This window comes from Callospermophilus lateralis, unplaced genomic scaffold (genome assembly GCF_048772815.1).
Source record: "Callospermophilus lateralis isolate mCalLat2 unplaced genomic scaffold, mCalLat2.hap1 Scaffold_805, whole genome shotgun sequence".
Classification (NCBI taxonomy): Eukaryota; Metazoa; Chordata; class Mammalia; order Rodentia; family Sciuridae; genus Callospermophilus; species Callospermophilus lateralis.
The window spans coordinates 295,321-315,418 of NW_027516097.1; the positions used below are offsets into that span (position 1 = coordinate 295,321).

Below are 20,098 nucleotides of genomic sequence, written 5' to 3' on the forward strand. Positions count from 1 at the left end.
TGATTCTCTTAAAATGTAAATTACATCAGATCTTTCTAGGTTTCCAATGACACTCTAACCAGTTTAGAATAAAATTCAAGGTCAAGACTATGTATAATCTGACTTCTGTCTTCAAAACACATCATTTTTCCTTTCCTTTCTTATAGTCTCAGAGTCTTTGCACTTTCCTGTGTCATCCATGTCATCGAGAGCTCTGTGACATAGCACTGGTCAAGGAGACTCTCCAACTCTCCTACATAAACCAACACCTCCTCACTGCCCCCCTTCCTTTAACCCAGCTTTATTCTTCATCCTAGCTCTGATCACTGTCTGAATTTGAGTCTCTTTCCACTGCTCTCCGGGAGTATTTGCTGCAAGAGTTCAGTATTTGATTGATTTTTTTTCAAGGACACAATCTGTTTCAAGGAGAATATCAGCATTATGAAAAAGAAAATGGAGTTCCTAAAAAATTAGAATTAGAACAATCATATTATCCAGCAATCGCACTACTAGGTATATATTTGAAAGAAGGGAAATCAGCCTGTTGAAGAAACATCTGCACTTCCATGCTTATTGGAGCACTATTCACATTAACCAAGATAGGGAACCAACCTAGGTGTCCATCAGTGGGTGAAGGGATAAAGAAAATGTATTGTATGCGCAATGGAATGTTATTCAGCCATAAAAAAGAACAAAATTCTGTCATTTGTAACAATATGTATAGAACTGGGGGTATTACATTAAGTGAAATAAGTCAAGCACAGTAGGAGAAATGCCACATATTCTCACTTACATGTGGAAGATAAAAACTTGATCTTAAAAAAGTAGAGAATATAATAGTGGTTACTAGAAGCTGGGAAGGATGTGAGATAGGGAGGGATGGAGAAAGGAGAATCAATGGTTATAGGGAGAAATAATTCCAACTATTGTAAAGCACAGTAGGAAAACAATGGTTGACAACAATTAATGAAATATTTCAAAATAGCTAATAGAGAGGACTGTGAACACTCCCAACACAAAGAAAGATTCGCATCTGAGGTGATATATATGCTAATTACCCTGAACGGATACATTGTATGTATGTATTGAAATGCCACATTATATAAATAAAATAAATTTATATTTTAAAAGAAATTAAAAAATATATATATAATTAAAAGTGATATTTGACACAAAACCAATACTCAGTAAATATTTATTGAATGAATGGATGAATAACAAGCTAATAGTGGATTTTTAAAATGCAGGCAATATCCAGGGCACTGGAAATGGAAAAGCAAGCTAAATAAACTTTTAAATAAGAACAGTATATGGGAAATGTCTTTTATCCAATGAAAAAAATAAGAAAACAGTTTTCCCTAACCCTAACTTCTAGTCTGCCTATAAAATTATGTTTATTTTTTATTTTTCAGACTTTATTGAAATTCTCTGCAGAGGATTTAACATGGAGAACAGAAACCTGAGGTATTTTCATTTAGCTTGTTTTTCTTTTTTACCCTCCTTACCTGTAACTTAAATGCTTATGTTTTATTTCACATCTTTGCTGTTTTCATTAAATTAAAATCATTGTAGAAGCAATCCTATTTCAGTTGTTCTTTTGACACTTTATCGATCAACATTTCACTAAAGGTATCAACTTTCTCTAGGATGCAGAGAGACTAATAAAATTTACACAAAAATTTCTCCTAAATGAATTTCCCCACCTTCTTGGTTATTGTACACCTGCCTTCCTTATAAGGAGAACAAGGAAGTAAATCATGTGGAAGTTGCTTTTAAACACAGCTTTTCTTCTTTACCTGTCCAGGTAGCCTCTGTGTTCATTTCAGTCGTAATGAAAACTTTTTAATTTACATCTCAAGTTTCATTTCAAAGCAGTGTAAGTAGTATTTAATATTTTACACTTCAAGAAAGAAAGCCTTTAACGATCTTCAGCTTTGGTCTTGTAACCTTGAAGGTAATTCATTTTTTTAATCTGCACAGCAAGAACTGAAACGAATGGGGATTGAGCTGCTCTTCCTGTTCCTTCTATTTCTAGGAAGGAATGATCGTGCACAAGGTAAGACCTAAGTTCTCGGAAATGTTGCTTTCACGATATGATTGACAAATCTGTCATTTGGTTCAGAAACTAGAGCTGAAGTCATTTTTTATTTGACCTATTTGATGGCTCTTTTGCCACCGAGTGAATACTTTCACAAATTACAGGCAAACACAGGGCTGGTCCCACCGTAGATGTTCTAGGCTTAAGGTAAATAAATACAAAGGTTACACAGGCATTTTAATGAGGAGAATTAAACAACATTACTGCACAGTAGGACTTCTTAATGCCTTTGTGACAGTCCTTTTGGAAACTTCTGTTTTATTATACAATAAGTTCTTCCTCTTGAGAGTAATAATCTTGGGAGAGAAAAAGGATGTTATTTCACAAACAGAAATACCACATTTATAAGAGAAGCATTTTAAATGGTTACAAATAATTTTAAAAATTAAAATGACAGGTATTTAATAAGAATAAAAAACAGGATGATTCTGTATTTGTCAACAACTATTTTTAAAAAAAGGAAGAGGATGATAATTTTTGGCTTATAAGGCACATGTATTTTCAACGTGATAGATGTGAAGTGTAAATTTTTATGTGAGAGTTGCTAGTATTTTGAGAATTGATTTTTGAAGACAAAAATGCATTTTGATATTGTTTTGTTCAAGTAATTTAAGAGGCATAAGTCTCGTAAATGGAATGAATGAAAGTGTATTTAATTCCTTGCATCTTGCTGAATTTAAATGTAGGTGGCTGTGCCTTGGGAGGTGCAGAAACCTGTGGAGACTGCTTACTCATTGGACCTCAGTGTGCCTGGTGTTCCCAGGAGGTAAAACAAATGACCTCAACATGTTTTTAAAAGCTCTGTGCAGTTAGACTTATGTTGATTTCCTCAATGATAGCTCAGATAATGTCCTTTTTTTCTGTGGGGTTATATGAGTGAAACAAATCAAGAAAGGATAATAAAAGTATTAGTGGATCAAAGTGGCATTGACATGATTGCTTTCAAACACAATTCATGGGAGGAATGCATGTCAAATTATTCTAAATAAAATAATCAACTCAGGGTCCTTTATTTGACCTGGTTCCTTTTCTTATTTTAAGGTAATTTCTCATGGTTAAATGTAAAATGTCAAGCCTTTCTGGACAATCAGTAATCATGGAGATGTTTTCTGAAGTTAAACACACATTTGATATCAGTACTATAGCTGTATTCCATCCGGGAACCAGGATCCAATGTGAGTCACTGCTAGTTTCTACAAGGAGCATTGTAGTATTGGGGAAAACCTTACTACTCAGACCTTATTCAGTTCTTTTAAAACTTATATTTTCATGAGTTCAGTCACTCTGTATCATACCAATGACAAAGCCCCAAACAGCCATTCCTTTTCTAAAACTGAAAACTATGTAGTGTGAAGATGCCTGGGGGCATATAGCAAGCCATTCTAAGTCACTGCCTGTGCTGTGACACCATAGAGTGATTTGTAGAGTTATCCTGATAAGATAGAGATGCACTAACTCTGAATTTTAAAACAAGTCTTTCCCCAACTGGATCTCATAAAGATAATCTAAACATCTATTCTTCCCATGCTCTAGATAGGGCAGAGGCATGGGAGGTGAAGGGAGGGGGCAGGGGGTTAGCAATGATGGTGGAATGTGATGGACATTATTATCCAAATACATGTATGAAGACATGAATTGGTGTGAACATACTTTATATACAAACAGAGATATGAAATATTGTGCTCTATATGTGTAATAAGAATTGTAATGCATTCCTGTATAATATATTTAAAAAATAAATTAATAATAATAATAATAATAATAATAATAATAAGAGCACAAACCTGGCACACTTCCCCAGTACTCCCTTGACGGATAGGGGCCACAAAACAACATTCAGGTTGAAGAGCATTCAGCTCTTTTGATTTCAAATGCAGGATTGAGAATGTAAATGTGGGGGGTAGGCATAATTTTTTGGACATTGGCTTTCTAAAGAAGACAGCTTTAATTTCATACCAGAGACAGAAAATGGCAAATCATTCTAGAATTTTTGTTTAAATGCACTTTTTATCAGTCATTTGAGAGAGTTTCTCATAGCCTTACTTTTGAATGACCCTTGGTAGCTAAATGATTGTCAAATTTTATGGCAAGATTAAGAGGTCACTCCAGTAGTAAAAGTAGTTATCAGTTTATCAACTGAGGTAATTGGAACAAAACGTAAAATAGACTTCTGCTTAGGAAGAACAGAAAATATGTTGTGTGATTAACACCACCCCTGACCGTCTGGCAAAGGTTGTGACTACAGCCGATAGCAACTGCATGGTGTTGAGAAGGCGCCTCTATCAGCCACTGTTTGCCTTCCTTACATTTTGAGAAGTTAGAGAGTTTGCCAGAGCCTCAAATACACAAAAGCCTGACTGGTAGATGACAAATTATATTCTCAAAATTTAATTTCAGAAGAAAGATAACTTTCCTACTTGCTGAAAACAAGTGGCCTTGAATTCTAAGGGGCTAGGAAAAATATGGACATTGGTTCAGTTCTCTCTAATCATGAGAGTCAATGGGTTCAACTTTTCCTAGTGCCAGCTCTAGAGTAACCTTGTCATCAGGTAAGACAGGTACCTCTGGGCTCCATTTTTTTCTGCTCTTGATGCTGCAAAAATGGAATGGCCACATATCTGCTGGGAAATACTATACCTCAGTGCTCATGTGAACCTAATGAGGCCTGGGAAACTCCAGAGTCCTGTACAGAAAAGCAGACTTTTAAACCATCTTCTAATTTCCTTCCTTACTTCCAAATCTTGGAGGAAAGATCTTGAACTAGAACACTTTAAGATACTGAGTTTAAGGTCCCTGAGAGGTCAGTTTTAGTGAAATAATGCTAATCAGGGCAACACACCAATGATTAAAACTAGTAAAGTATCAGACAGTGCAATGTCATAATCCTTGTCCTTTAGAAATACATAGAAAAATCTCTATTTGCTACCGGATTTGGTAATAGATGCACTGTAAAGCTTAGACAGGCCTAGGATTCCAATAACCAATAGTTCATTCCAAAAAAAAACAGTAGACTGAAAAATGTCAACTCGATGAACTCAACTATTTCAAGAATCTGGTCATGGCAAAGGAGAATCTTTAAATAAATGAGCTTTTAAAAAAACTGCTAATGAATTCAAATGAACATAATTAAAAGGAGACTCCATCTTTACTCATAACTTTGCTGGCAGAATACTCTGGCTATTCAACTATAACTTAGATTTAGACCTATAATCAATGTCAGTCATACAGGAATATGATGTATTTAGGATAGCAAGATGCTTAACTAGGAAAGTATGTAAAAATTTTAATTACTGCCATCTTATAAAGAAATGCAGATTTGTCTTCTTTTTCTCTACTTTTTTCATTTTTAGAATTTTACCCATCCATCTGGAGTTGGTGAAAGATGTGATACCCCAGCAAATCTTTTAGCCAAAGGATGTCAATTAACCTTCATCGAAAACCCTGTCTCCCAAATAGAAATCCTTAAAAATAAGCCTCTCAGTGTATGCAGACAGAAAAATAGTTCTGACATTGTTCAGATTGCACCTCAAAACTTGATTCTTAAATTGAGACCAGGTAAGTTATGATTTTTTAACAGAAGGGGAAGGGTCTTTCAGAAAAAAGAAAAACACAGAAGTGTCTGTTCTTGTAAATAAACATAATGTTATGTGTGTAATATTGCTATTGCTTCAATATGGATGCTACATGTCACAGATCATTGATTATTATGCCTCCAATTGCCCATTTTTAAGGAAATATGAAATTTCGGGACTCACATTTTTCTTTGTTCATGTTGGCCACTTTTACTCCAAATGTGTTACTGAAGAAGTCTTTTCTAATAGTAACCATTTGAATTACTTAAATGTTGCTTAGATTTGCCTCACATTTCTTCAAGAGTTGAAATGTAGATTGAAACTCCCCTTTATTTTGTTCACCTGTTCTAAAACCACACACAAAAAAGTTCAGCTTATCTTTCATCTAAATGGATGCTAATTCTTCCCAGGAGATATAAAATATCCTAACTTATATTTCTTCAGTACTTATAAACTCAGTGCTGAAAGATGTTTGTGGGCTTACTCATTTATAAACTCTACCACTTAGTACATCACATGGTATGTATCTTCAGTAAGTTCTTAAGGGAAAGAAATAGCTAGCTGGTGGGGAGATTGGCCAGTTGCAAATGAACCTTCCTGTGTTTTATGAATTTGCTTTCCATGTGGGGGCTCTGCAGGTGGTGAGCAGACATTGCAAGTGCATGTCCGCCAGACCGAGGATTACCCTGTGGACCTGTATTACCTCATGGATCTCTCCGCCTCCATGGACGATGACCTCAACACAATCAAAGAGCTGGGCTCCCTGCTTTCCAAGGAGATGTCTAAATTAACCAGCAACTTTAGACTGGACTTCGGGTTTTTCCACAAAAGACCCGTCTCCCCTTTTATGAAAACAACGCCAGAGGAAATTGCCAACCCTTGCAGGTAAGTGATTCTCTGGCATCTCTGTGCACTGATTTCCACAGCGATACGCCGCTGCCCACCCTGAGCCGCACTTGCCAGGAACTTGCTAACTCCCTGGCATTTCTATCTGGCTGTCTGATCTCACAGTTCTCTCAGATGCCCAAGTTGCTCGCAGCCTCCCAGGATCTTAAATGCATGGTTCTAGCCTTCCAGCCTCTGCAAAGCATCTGCCTCCAGCGATGGAGGGCGTGGCCACGGAGCGTGGCCAGGGAGGTTTTGTGTTCTGTGGACAAAGGGGACTGTACATTCCATTGGATTTTATCCCCCTCCCTGCCCTTGGGAGACCTTCAATCCCCAATGACCACCACTGAAGCTGTCTGACAGTAACCTCTATTCGTTTTGAGTCTTTTTCTACTGCAATGACTTCTGTCAAAATAATAATTTTTGCGACGTCCTCTGTCGTACTTTGGGAAATATGGGTTTTCTTTCATTGTTTGGAGAAGGCCTTTGCAGCCATCACTGCTACTAAGTTCACAGGAAATGAGTCAGTGACTCCATTATAATGTGTTATAATCAGCTATTAAAACCGTGTCTTCTGCAGGATGGCCAAGGACAAATAGCTTTGTGATGGCTTACCTGTGCAGCCAATGATATGTTCAAAATCAAATTATTTAATACCCTTCTATTGAGAAAGAGCCACCATCTGCTCTGGGCCAGACCCTGCACTGAAGGCTTTACATACATGACCTTATTCAATCTCTATAATGACAGGAGGTTAAGGCAGGTTTCATTAGCCCTATATTCAGAGGAAGTAACAGAGGCTCTGCGTGGTTAATAATTTGCCCAAGGGCACATGACTAATAAGTATACCAAGATCTGATTTGATCCAAAACCAAGCCCTTTACTACTATGCATTTAGTATATATGAAATCATTTTTAAAATGTTAATTTTTAATATTCTTATACACCAGAGCAAGCAATCCTTATAAAAGACAAACAGCTTCTATCGTATTTAAAAACACATCAGTGCACTTCTCAACTATAATCGAACATAGGTAAAAATTATTTAACTGTGAAAGTAATTTACCACTGATTATAACTCTTAGGAATTGTGTTTGGTTAAGAGTATCAGAAACTGTGACTTTAAAAGGAGAGAGTTTTTTTTTTCTCTCTTTTACACAAAGTGAAGTCGGGGCTTGGGTGACAGTTCCACAAACACCAGAAATCCACAACTTCTGTGTTTTTTTGCTCCACCATCTTTAGCACTTGGATTTTGTCTTCATGATCCAAGAGGCTGCTAGGGTATTAAGCATAATTTCTTCACTCCAGGCAGGAAGAAAGGAAGAAAAGTGGGACAGATTAGTTAAGGGCACTATCTGACCCCCTTAAAGTATAATTGACATGTACTTGAAATGCACACATCAAAAATACTGTTTGAAGACTCTTAATAATTGAATATACCAGTATAATCAACACCCAAAACATGATGTAGGTATATTCATCACCTCAGAAAGTCTCCTCATGCCTCCTTCCAGTCATTTCTACTTCCTCAGAGGTACTCACTTTGTGATTTCTATAATTTAGATTGGTTTTGTCTATTCTTGGATTTCATACAGCTAAAATAAAATACTATACACCTTTGTGTCTTGCTTCTTTTGCTCAGTGTAATGTTTTGAGATTTAATAATGATCTTGTGTATACTGAAAATTTGTTCCTTTTTGTTTTAATAAGTAGTCCATTAATGGATTTGCTACATTTTATTTATTCCTTCTTCCACTGATGGACATTTGAGTTGTGTCATTTCTTGGCTGTCATGAAAAATGCTGCTACATACTCAGCCCTTTTTTAAAATTTTACTTTGAGACAGGTTCTTGCTAAACTGTGGAGGTCAGCCTTGAACTTGCAATCCTCCTGCCTCAACCTCCCAAGTAGCTTGGATTTTAGGCATGCACCACGGTACCCAGTCCCCAGGAGTATTTTTTTAAGTTCATTTTTCAATGGTGTGCTGGTGATTTATAGAAATGCAATTGATTTTTCACATTAACTTATGAAACCTTAATAATTTTTCCCATTTATTCTAGTCTGATTTTTATAGATTCTTGTGATTTCACAAGGACAGTCAAGTAAAACTAGTATAGCTTTTATTACTATCATGAGTGCTTGCTGGATATATATATATATATATATATATATATATATTAGGACTACTTTGGACACGGGTTGAGGCACCAGCAGTTGACTACGCTTTCCCATCATCAGAGCTCATGTCAGCACAGTAAAAAAGGCAAATGACATATTTGCACACTGTGAAAACAGTGTGACCCTAAAAGTCCTCTGGAATGTCCCAGGAACCCCAGAGTCTATGCACCATTCTTCACAAACCCTTTTAGGACTGGCGATGTAGCTCAGTGGTAGAGCACTTGTCAAGCATGTGTGAAGCCTGGGGTTCAATCCCCAACACTGTAAAGAAAGAAAAAAAATGCTACTAGGGATTGAACTCACAGACACTCGACCTTTGAACCACATCCCCAGCCCTATTTTGTATTTTATTTAGAGATAGGGTCTCACTGAGTTGCTCAGAACTTCACTTTTGCTGAGGCTGGCTTTGAACTCGTGATTCTCCTGCCTCAGCCTCCCAGCCACTGGGATTACAGGTGTGCACCATCACACTAGACAAAATGCTACCTTTTAAATCTAATTTCTAATGGATTTTGGAGTATTTTTTATTTTTATTGGAAGGAGAGTCACTAAAAGTTCATTTTATCGTAAGAAGGCTGAAGCACTAAAAATTCATTTTACCCTGTAAGAAGGCTAAAGCAGCTTACAGTTTTGAAAGAGTTCTCTTTGCTTTTGTCTAAGATACAGAATAAAAGAAAAGTTTTCTTCATTTCATATTTATAAATGAGTCATAATGTATATTTTAAAATACTTAGCAGCACAAAAATTAAAATTTTCCCTCCATCAAACATTTTGAAGAATTTCTTCTTAACATCAATCCGCATACACTATGTTATGATTTTTTTAATCTCAAATTTGGCTTCAATGGTGAGTAATTCATTGTAGTTTTACAAAAAAGGAGACAGAGCCATGGAATACTTAAATGGATTTCCTATATATATACATACACAAAAGCATATATGAGTATAGAATGTACAGTTTCTTATTGCAAAGTTAATAAGTTCATGTGACACAAAAAGAAGAAAATCAAAATAGGTTCTAACCCTAAGAAAAAGATGATGTTAAACTTTTAGTATATATCATTATAGTTTTTTTTAAAAAAATATATTTACTTATTTAATTTTTAAATTTGTTTTAATTAGTTATACATGACAGTAGAATGCACTTATGCACTTTGATATATTTTAACAATATTTATTTTAAATTTAACAAAATATGTAAGTAGTACTTCTTTATATTATGTTTCTCAATTATCCTACATTTTAAATGTAAATTCGTTGTTGTCTAGGAACTCAACATCCTCCATTGGTAAGAGATTCCTACTCTCTATACTTGCTATACTCAGAAAGCAACATCCAAATGTGAGCATTCATTAGAGTTATTCTAGTCCAAATAAGGGTTTCAGTTCCAATTCCAAGGGCAACCCCCCCTCTAATGCTCTGCTTTGCTTTTGCCACATGTTCTTCCATCACATGAATCCACTCAGTGAGTTACATTAAGATTTCATCCACTTTTCAAAAGCATGGACTTCTGATAATTAGAATTATCTGCTTGGGACATAATTTTAACCAACAAAGATGCAAATTTCTCACAGGAAGGTAGGACTGCCAGTTCTTTGGTTCTAGGAGATGCTCCAACATCTTTTGGTACAGGGTAAATCAACAGCCCCAAGTGAAAGATTAAACAAAAAATTTCCAAAAATAGTTAGGTCCTAGGGACAATGGAATGACAAATACAGCTACATGCTTTTTATCTGAAATAAACGTCATAGCAACTTCATGAAGTAGATGTTATCATACCCATTTTATGGATAAGGGCACTGAGGCCCAGCAAGCTTAATTAACTTGCCCCAGGATAGAACTGTTCTGTCTTTTATTCTAATTTTAATGAATTTTCTATCACTTCAGAGCTACTCTAATCATTACGGGAGTAATTACGACACATGATGAATTATCATCATTAACCAATTGGAAAAAAATTAGAGCTCTTCCTCATATCACACTTTAAAATACGTCTCATATTTGAGGGTGAGTGGGGAAAAATTTGACTTTAATAAAAAGTTTTAAGGTATGTATCAAAAACATCAAAGACAAAAGGTTAATATTTTTCAGAGAGTTCTTCAAATTAAATTGGAAATAAAAAATATACCAATAAGAAAATAAACAAAGGGTATAAACCAGCAAATTGGTAAAAGAATAAATACAAAATGTCAATAAATATAGACAAGTGGATCAGTCTCATTACTAATAAAATAAAAGTTAAAAATAAAATTCAGATTTCACTTTAGCTAATCAGCTATTTTGTTTTTTTGAATGGTACAGTCTCACATACAATTATCAGAAATGACAGCTGATACAAACTTATCTGAAAAGAATTTGCAAATAAGGGCCAAAAGATAACCCAGCAATTCCCTATCAAAAAATTTATTCTAAGCAAAGATACAGACTAGTTTGCAAAAATATATGAAAAGGGATCACCATATTATCTAATTAACAAAAGATTTCAAAATAAATTCTTAGCAAGAGGAATGATTGAACTCTGATATATCTCATAGGCATTGCAACCTTTTTAAAATTTCTTCTTCACATTTTCATATAAAACCTCATTTTTTTCAATGAACAAAAAAGGCATTTATTTTTAATCAGAAAAAAACACTATTCTAGAGATATCATTAGCCAAATCCATGCATTATTGTCCTGAGGTCTGTGCTAATCTCTATGTGATTGATGTAAGAAAAACACTAATGTTTGTGAAGCCCCAATCCCAAAAAGCTCATTGTGCAGTGTTCTCTGCATATTTTGTTTCTTCAAGCCTCACAACAACCCTTCTAGGTAGATACTATCAGTGGGCAAGACTTCAGAATTTCAGAGAAACCTGATACATGATATTTTTTAAAAAGGGAATAAGATTAACTTCTGGGAGTTAAGGTAAAATGTAATGAATAAGAAAGAAATATAAAAAGTGGCCTGGAAACAGCAGACTGGCTCCTGGATCACTAGAACAGCTGTGTTGGTAGCATTGAAATAATAGATGGTCCTGGTGGGTTGGGGAAAGACAGAAAAAGAAGGGTCACAGAATACATAGGCATTCAAGAACCTCAGCCAAGTCACTTCCAGAGTTTCCAGCCCCATTGACTAAAAGGACTTATGAAACATTTGTTAGTTGAGGAGTTTGACCACAGATGAGGGAGGGACCAGATGTAGTCAAGAGCATCTGTTCTTGAGATGGCCATCTTAGGATAGCCCAGGCTGTGCCATTCAGTGTTCTGAAATGTTGGAAAACAATGGATTCTGACCTCTCTCCTTGAAAGTCTACTGACAAGAAGAAAATCACTTCCCTCATGGACACCGACTTGCTGGTCTTCGTGAGAGCTTTACTACTCAGTATAAAAGAATCCACAGCCATTCTGATTTGAATGAACATTCGATTCTCATCACTTATGGTAGTCATTCTATAAACTTGCCTCAGGCACTGAGTTATTCTAATACTGAACATTGCTCCAAAGGGAAAAATAGGTTAGAATCCTGTGAGTCTTTAGTTATAAGTTTAATCAACTGACCAATATATAACCTTGTTTTTTGTGTGTTTATATTTAAAAACATGTTGCTTAATAGATAGTGTTGATTCATTTCTATTATTTACGTTATTTACACTGTGAGCGATGACTCGAGAAAGCAAAACATCATCTTGTTTGACCTCAGCAGGTAATGTGCACATAGGGAAACTCACTTTTTTTCTTCTCTGTGTATATCTACAAACGATGAAGAAAATTATTTATTGATTTGCTAAAGATCAATTTTAGTAAGTAGGTGAAAATTCACAAATGATGAGGATGTATAGGCAGATGAATTTGGTAACAGGAGTCTGACCCTGAAAGACGCACCTGCTCTCTAAGTGCTAACAAGAAAGCCTGCCACACCTGCAAGCTCAAGCCCAGGCCCTATGTGTGCTCCACAAGAATCAACCAAGGCTCCCAGGCAGCGCACCACAGCCTCAATGAAGGCTACTCCTATCTGTCTGTGTGCTGTCAATGGTTGTCAAACTTTAGTGTGTGTCGGAAAGGTTTGGTACAGTACGTGTTGCTGAGCACATTCCTGGCATTTCTAAGGCAGGAGATTTGAACTAGTGCTCCAGATTTTGCATTTCTAACATTTTTCCATGTGATGCTCATGCTGCTGTATCAGGAACCTCACTTTGAGAACCTCTGCTCCATACCATTATCCTGCTTTTATAGATGAAAGCTCAAAGCTCAGAAGGGTTAAGTAACTTGCTCAAGGTTTCGGGCACAGCTAGTAACTGACTTTTAGGATAAGATGTAGCTGAACTCATGATCATCTCTATATGTTCTACTATTAGGAGCAGATTTCATCCTACCATGATATAAGCGGGGGTTTTATTCCCAGGCTGGTCCCCAACAAAGAATTCAAGCATGGTAGAGTTGGACTCTAGAACCTAGGCCCTGCTAGGTTTTTTTTTCAACCTTCAATAATATCTTTTTTAAAAAATATTTTATTTGCTCTTTTTAGTTATACATGACAGCAGAATGTATTTTGACATATTACACATACATGGAGTATAACTTCCCATTCTTGTGGTTGTACATGATGTGCAGTTACACTGGTCACATATTTATATGTGAACATAAGAAAGTTATATCTGATTCATTCTACTGTCTTTACTATTCCCATTCCCCTGCCCTTCCCTTTATTCCCGCTTGTCTAACCCAAAGTACTTCTGTTATTCACTACCATCCCCCCACTTATTGTGTGTTAGCATCCACATATCAGAAATAACATTTGGCCTATGGTTTTAGAGGATTTATTTATTTCACTTAGCATGATAGTATCCAGTTCCATCCATTTACCGGCAAATATCATAATTTCATTTTTATTTATGGCCAAGTAAAATTCCATCATGTATATATATATATACACCACATTTTCTTTATCCATTCATCTGTTGAAGGGCACCTAGGTTGGTTCCAGAGTTTAGTTATTTTGAATTAAACTGCTATAAACATTATTGTGGCCATGTCACGATAGTATGCTGATTTTAAGTCCTTTGATATATACCGAGGAGTTGGATAACTGGCTCAAATGGTGGTTCCATTCCAAGTTTTCTGAGGAATCTCCATACTGCTTTCCAGAGAGGTTGCACCAATTTTCAGTCCCACCATCTACTACGATTTCTGAGCCCTTGGTAGGCAGAGCTGGGAATATAATATTAAAGGGAGCAGAGGAAGAAGACAAGTTCCTGTCTTGTCTTGCTACGAGATGACTCCTATTTGATGACAGCTTGAGATATCAGAATACAAAGAAATTGTCATCAGGTAAACTTAATGGAGGATTTTAGTTGGGAGGTAATAGAAAATAGTGATTACACACACTGGAATGCGGAGTTTGATCACTTGATTATCTGTTATATGAGTCTGAGTCAGTGAATGACTCAAACTCATATCTCTAAATAAGTATTTGCTAATAATATTAGCTAATATAGTCAACATAGAAGGGATGGGCAGAGATGATGACAATGACCTTAATCCTGAGATTCACAGCCAGATTATAGACTTAGGTCTGGTAGCAAAACTAATCTTTATTTGAAGAACTATTGCTAGGATCTCAGATCCATTAACTGTGTGTTGCATCATATTTCAAAAATATTTTTGCACCTTACTTTTGCAGTAGTATCCCCTACTTCTGCATACCTACATTTGGATTCAAGCACATTTTGCGACTGACAAATGATGCTGAAAGATTCAATGAAATTGTGAAGAATCAGAAAATTTCTGCTAATATCGACACACCCAAAGGTGGATTTGATGCAATTATGCAAGAAGCTGTGTGTAAGGTATGCTGTGCCAAGGAGATCACATTTAATTCCATTAACATAAATTGCATCTCTTATTAACAAATCGACTTTGGAAAGCTTGTATATTTCTCTTTCTTTTATTCACCATATTTCTTCAATTGATGCTGAAGACACAGAATTTCTGTAAAATTTTAAATTCAATCATGTTTAAATGGGGACTGTTTTATACACCTAATATTGGAATAATCAAAGAAAATGATAGTAGCTTTGAGGAAATTTTGGTTGGAACAATAGTCTTGTTTTAAAAATCTAGTGTATTTTAAAGACCTAGATCAGGTGAATTTAGTTTTGGAATAACTATGGTTAAAAAAATAAATCAAAAGCAGAACATTAATGAAAAAAGTAAAAATGCCCTGAATCAGTATATACCTATATGTAAGATCAGCTATCTATTGTTCTGGAAACAGAATAAGCCTTAGAAGCCGTTCTGTCTCTAGGACATGCTAGGTTCCTTGCTCCTCTCTAATTGACTGACACCTATTCATGAGAGTGGATGTCTGTCCTGAGACAACAGCCCTTCTTGGGAAATTCAGAATTGGGCAGGCCTGAAGCTTCTAGAAGGTGGGAGGGCCAAGGAATTAGAGGAAGAGGAAAAGGATAAGCAGGAAAAGGCTGAAACAGGTAGGATGAGTTTTTTGCCTAACTAGTTCCTAGCCTGATATGCTTTAAAGGCGAAAGCTCTGCTAAGATACAGACTCCATGTGGACAACCACAACAGCAGGATGTTGAGCCCCCCTTTGATGAGCAATTCTTCTATTTGTATTAGTTCTATAATCTTTAGACAATATCATTAGAAAGAGAAATATATCCCTAAGTGTTGCATGACATTTTTAACACAACAGGCTTTCTTTGTACCATTTTTTACTGCATTTTTGACTCACTTTGCTTGAGCTTAGATTTGGAATTATCTATGACCTCCCCTACCACTGCCCCCTCCTTTTTCTGGCTCATTGAAAGTTGAACAGCAAAAATAATTAAGTATGTAAACATCAAGATCAACTGAATCCTAATCATCACCGAGCTATTTTTTTTTTCTGAAGCATAAATCATCTGAAAATGTTGTCCAGGAAAAAGAAAATGCCACAGAATTTTATGTATTTCCTATATTATCAATTCACAGTAGATGAAAGCGGATTAATTAGATAGGCCAACAATATATTTTTTTAATAATGCAAATGTGTCCGAGCAGAACTGATCCACATTCAATAGGTGCCCGCCTCTCTCCAACGCAACCCGAATATTTCTTTATCACTCTAGGAAAAGATCGGCTGGCGGAATGATTCCCTCCATCTTCTGGTCTTTGTGAGTGATGCCGATTCACACTTTGGAATGGACAGCAAACTGGCAGGCATCGTCATTCCCAACGACGGGCTCTGTCACCTGGACAACAAGAATGAATATTCCATGTCAACTGTCTTGGTGTGTAACCCACACTCTGTGCTGTTGTCAGGGCTACCAGCAGGCAAAGGAAGCAACAACTGCTGTAACACAACACAAAATAGCTCTCGATTGAGAAAGCAGTGCACGTTTCCTGATCTGAGATTAGCAAACTGTCCCCTCTCAATCCTCACCATCATTAGAGGTTTCCTGGAGCATGTCTGAGTTGTGGGGACATCTGAGAAGTTTGGATATGCTATAACAGGCGATCCCAGAATCTCTCCAACTTCTCCAAGATCCTGACGTTAGCAAAAAGCAGTAATTTCTTTGTGTTCTCAACTATGGCCCTAGAAAGGGAGGTCTGGAGCAAACAGTAGCACCTTGGGATTGCTGTGAACGACTGCCCCTAAATCATGCCATGCTTCTGATGGATATGGGGTTTCCTGGGAAACAACTAGTTGGGTAAGGCTAAGTTAGTGCATATTAACATTTGACCTATCTTTTTGGCATTTAAAAATATGATGGTGCCATTTTTTAAAAATCAACTTTTGTAAAACAAGGTCAAAGCTTTTTTTGGAATACATGATCTCATCTGCCCTCAACAGAACCCTGTGTATCCAACCACCTTCCCTGAACAGACCATGTGGCTACTGTTTGTGCACATTATTCCTTCCATTTGGGATGCCCTTCCTCCTCAGCTGCCAGGAAACTCTTAATTGCTCTTTAAAACCAGCTCAATCATTACTGCTCCCAGAGAGTCCTCTTTGACTTTCTTGAGGCCCCGGAGCAATAGTCTCTCCCTTCACCCTTATACTTAGATGTCTTCTTACACATCTCTCTGAGGAGATGTGTTTGCTTACATCTGTCTTGTCTTTACTGCATAGATCCCCGGGGCTACAGCTGGTTTATTATCTGTTTCCTGGCAGTGTAGTGCCTGGAACACAGTGGGCATTGACTAATGTATGAAATAGAGTTGAATTATGAAGCAGCCACCCAGGCAGGTGACATTATCCCCATGGGACACAGGAGAAAATACAATTCAGAAAAATCAAGCCACTTCCTAAAACAATGATGTATAAACGAAAGGCATGAAGGGAAGAGAGTGAAAGTCCACCTTTCTAATATCAATTGGAAAATCTATTCTCTGTAAGCTAATAATTCATAAATCACTTGGTACCATTCTTTGACCTAAATTTCTACACTTCAACATGAATGATTGTCTATAACTTTTATCAGTTGTATTCATATATATGTGTGTATGTACATACATACATACATATATATTCTAGTATCACATAATTTTACTTTCCATACTACAATAGAAATGAGAATAACAATGTTTTGCTTTTAGTCAATGAAACTATTTTCAGACAGGAAACTGTGATAAATGAATTCCTTTTCATTACCTTTTCCTTGCAACTTTTCAAATGTCACATAATAGACATCTTGAAAATAGGAAGATCATATAAGTAAATGCTCCCCATTGCTTAATATGACCTTCTTGTGTAACATGTGTTCAATTCACTCCTGCTGAATAAGCTGTTACACATGTGCAGAAGCCTTGGACTATTTACGCACCCTGGGTCTTTTGAGCATTTTTTTAAATTTTAATTTGATTCTTATTTTTATTTTTTGGTATCAGAGATTGAACCCAGGAGTGCTTAACCACTTAGCTACAACCCCAACACCCTACCCCCACCCTTTATTCTGAGACAGTCTCACTAAGTTGCTGAGACTGGCTTTGAACTTGTGATCTTCCTGCCTCACCATCCTGAGTTGCTAGGATTACAGGTATGTGCCACCACACCTGGCCCTTTCAGCATTTTCTAGATACTCACAACTGGGCCAGATTGCTGGGGTCACAAAATAATAAGATGTGGTTTCTGGGCTTGAACCAACAATATAGTTGTGGAAATTAAACCAACAGATCTTATTCACATAGAAAACAGAATTCTATGGGGGCCACGTGCTGCGATCCTAGCTCCTGCATGCACAGCAGCTGAGAGACACAAGAATGTGTAGAGATAAGGAGGGACTAGCACTGGCAGGATTTAGGCTTTAGGGTGAGGTATGCTTAAGGTTTGGGCAGTTGAGAAGCAAAAGAAATGTAACAAGTCTTGTGTCTCTAGTAAAATTCAAATATAAAAGAAAGCCCATACACATCCAAATTTGCAGCTGGGAAATGTACCTGAATATTTAAGCAAAACTATACCTTTCTCTCAACTTGAATTGGTACCTAAAGATGACTTCAGACAAAAATACTGCAGTAGTGCAGAAAGTATATAAGAACACATCAACTAGTGTATAGGAGGGCTTATTTTCAGTGTTCCTCCATTTTGGCTGACTTCAGTCATAAATGACACATTCTTAATTTATTTAGCTGCAGAGCTACTTACTTATCTGAGTGTCTCTTTGTGCAATATCCACATTTGGATTCATATGTGCTTATGTTTTCCAGATTGGGAAAGTAATGTCTATCTTCAAATTTGATAATTAATGACTGCTTTTATTTTTTAACGTACTCATATCACTTGGGAAAGAATCTGTCAATGGACAAGAAGTACAGTGTGTTTCTAATTATCCTGTAGGATACTATAAATTCATTGATGACATTAAAAAGGCAGTAATACCAAACTCAAGAACCAGTAAAAAAAAAAAAAAAAAAAAACACCTGTCTCGAATCAGATGTAGGAAATGTAGTGTGTCATTCCTCAGAAGACTGTTCCTTTCTTAACCTTTGTGTCACCCTCATCTAATTCCAGGAAGGGTTTCAGAGCCACAAGAGCCACCTCAGACACATACATCAAAGTCTAATTGCCCCTCCCGAAACAAACATTTTTACCTGCTGACTAGTAGCATCAGGAGAAGAAATGTGTCTCTATCCTTGAAAATATGACATGCTGTAAGAAGTGATCTTTCAAATTGTACACAATACATTACATTAACAGGAAAATAACTCTTAAGATTTAATTGAATTCTTAAGATTTAGGAAACAATTATTGAAGCAACTAATCAAAAATTCTAATTGTGTATTTGTTTACATAGAGTGATATATTAAGGCCTGTGAGCAATGAAATGTCTAACTCAGTAAAATATTTTTCTATATTCTTTTATTAATGTGATACTTAAAATCTATATGTTCCTTTTAGGAATATCCAACAATTGGACAACTCATTGATAAACTGGTGCAAAACAACATGCTATTGATTTTTGCTGTAACCCAGAAACAAGTTCATTTATATGAGGTAAGCAAACAAATCTAAGAAATTCTTTCAGGGAGATGATGTCATGAAACTATCTCTGAGTTCAACTCACAGGAAGGCCATTAGATAATCCTAATACACACCGGATGCACTGCACACTTGACAAAGTAGATTCATTTATACTTTATAGTTTAAATGAGAAAACAGAGGTGTGGTGGAGAGTGAGGGCAGACATGGTAGAACATGGAAGAAAGTTATGGAAATAAAAAAAGGTGAGCTGGAATAAAGTACTAGTAAACACAGGACCACCTGCCTAGAGGGAAATTAGTCTATCTCCTCTTCAACTATTGCATCGGATGAGAAGAGAGTTAACAGAACAGAGAAAATAATGAAAGTAGGAGGAGAATTGGCTTCAAATTCTTTGACATTTCTCCATTAAATTTTGAATTTATAGTTTAAGGCTTTAGATGGAAGCACCATTTACAAACAGGGAATTGTATCATTAGATGAAATGATGTTTGTAAGCCACCATGTAAACAGTAAAACAGGTGCTGGGATTGTAGCTCAGCAGCAGAACACTTGCCTAATGTGTGAGGCAAGCATGGGTTCGATTCTCAGCACTGCACATAAATAAATAAAGGTCCATTGACAACAACAACAGAAAAGATTAGCAAAACATATATGCAAATGTAAAAGACTTCTATGGTTTCTTTCCAGCCTAAGAAAAAATATATGTCAAATGATGTCAGTTGAGGTACTAGGAAATGATCTACTCATAATCTGAAGTTTCACAGAGAAGAAGGAGACTTCAGAATGGGCCAAAGAAAATGTGGGGAAATCAAATTATCTGTGCCATCTATGCAGAAGTGTCAAATACTCCTAAATCTAGAGTCTGACCTCTTATTCCTTTTGAAAGGACCTCTTAATTTGTTTGGTGAGTTCACAGAGCTGGGGAAACT

General features: G+C 36.3%; 1 protein-coding gene across 1 annotated transcript in view; it reads left to right on the forward strand.

Moving 5' to 3' along the window:
- Positions 1-1,974: 1,974 nt before the first annotated feature.
- LOC143389816 (integrin beta-6-like) overlaps positions 1,975-20,098 on the forward strand; it is a 56,779-nt gene continuing 38,655 nt past the window's right edge. Inside the window, exons 1-7 of the mRNA XM_076842603.1 lie at positions 1,975-2,035; positions 2,764-2,843; positions 5,428-5,632; positions 6,288-6,534; positions 14,373-14,538; positions 15,817-15,978; positions 19,086-19,181. Of these exons, the coding sequence (XP_076698718.1) occupies positions 1,975-2,035; positions 2,764-2,843; positions 5,428-5,632; positions 6,288-6,534; positions 14,373-14,538; positions 15,817-15,978; positions 19,086-19,181 (1,017 nt within the window). The remainder of the gene's footprint in view (positions 2,036-2,763; positions 2,844-5,427; positions 5,633-6,287; positions 6,535-14,372; positions 14,539-15,816; positions 15,979-19,085; positions 19,182-20,098) is intronic.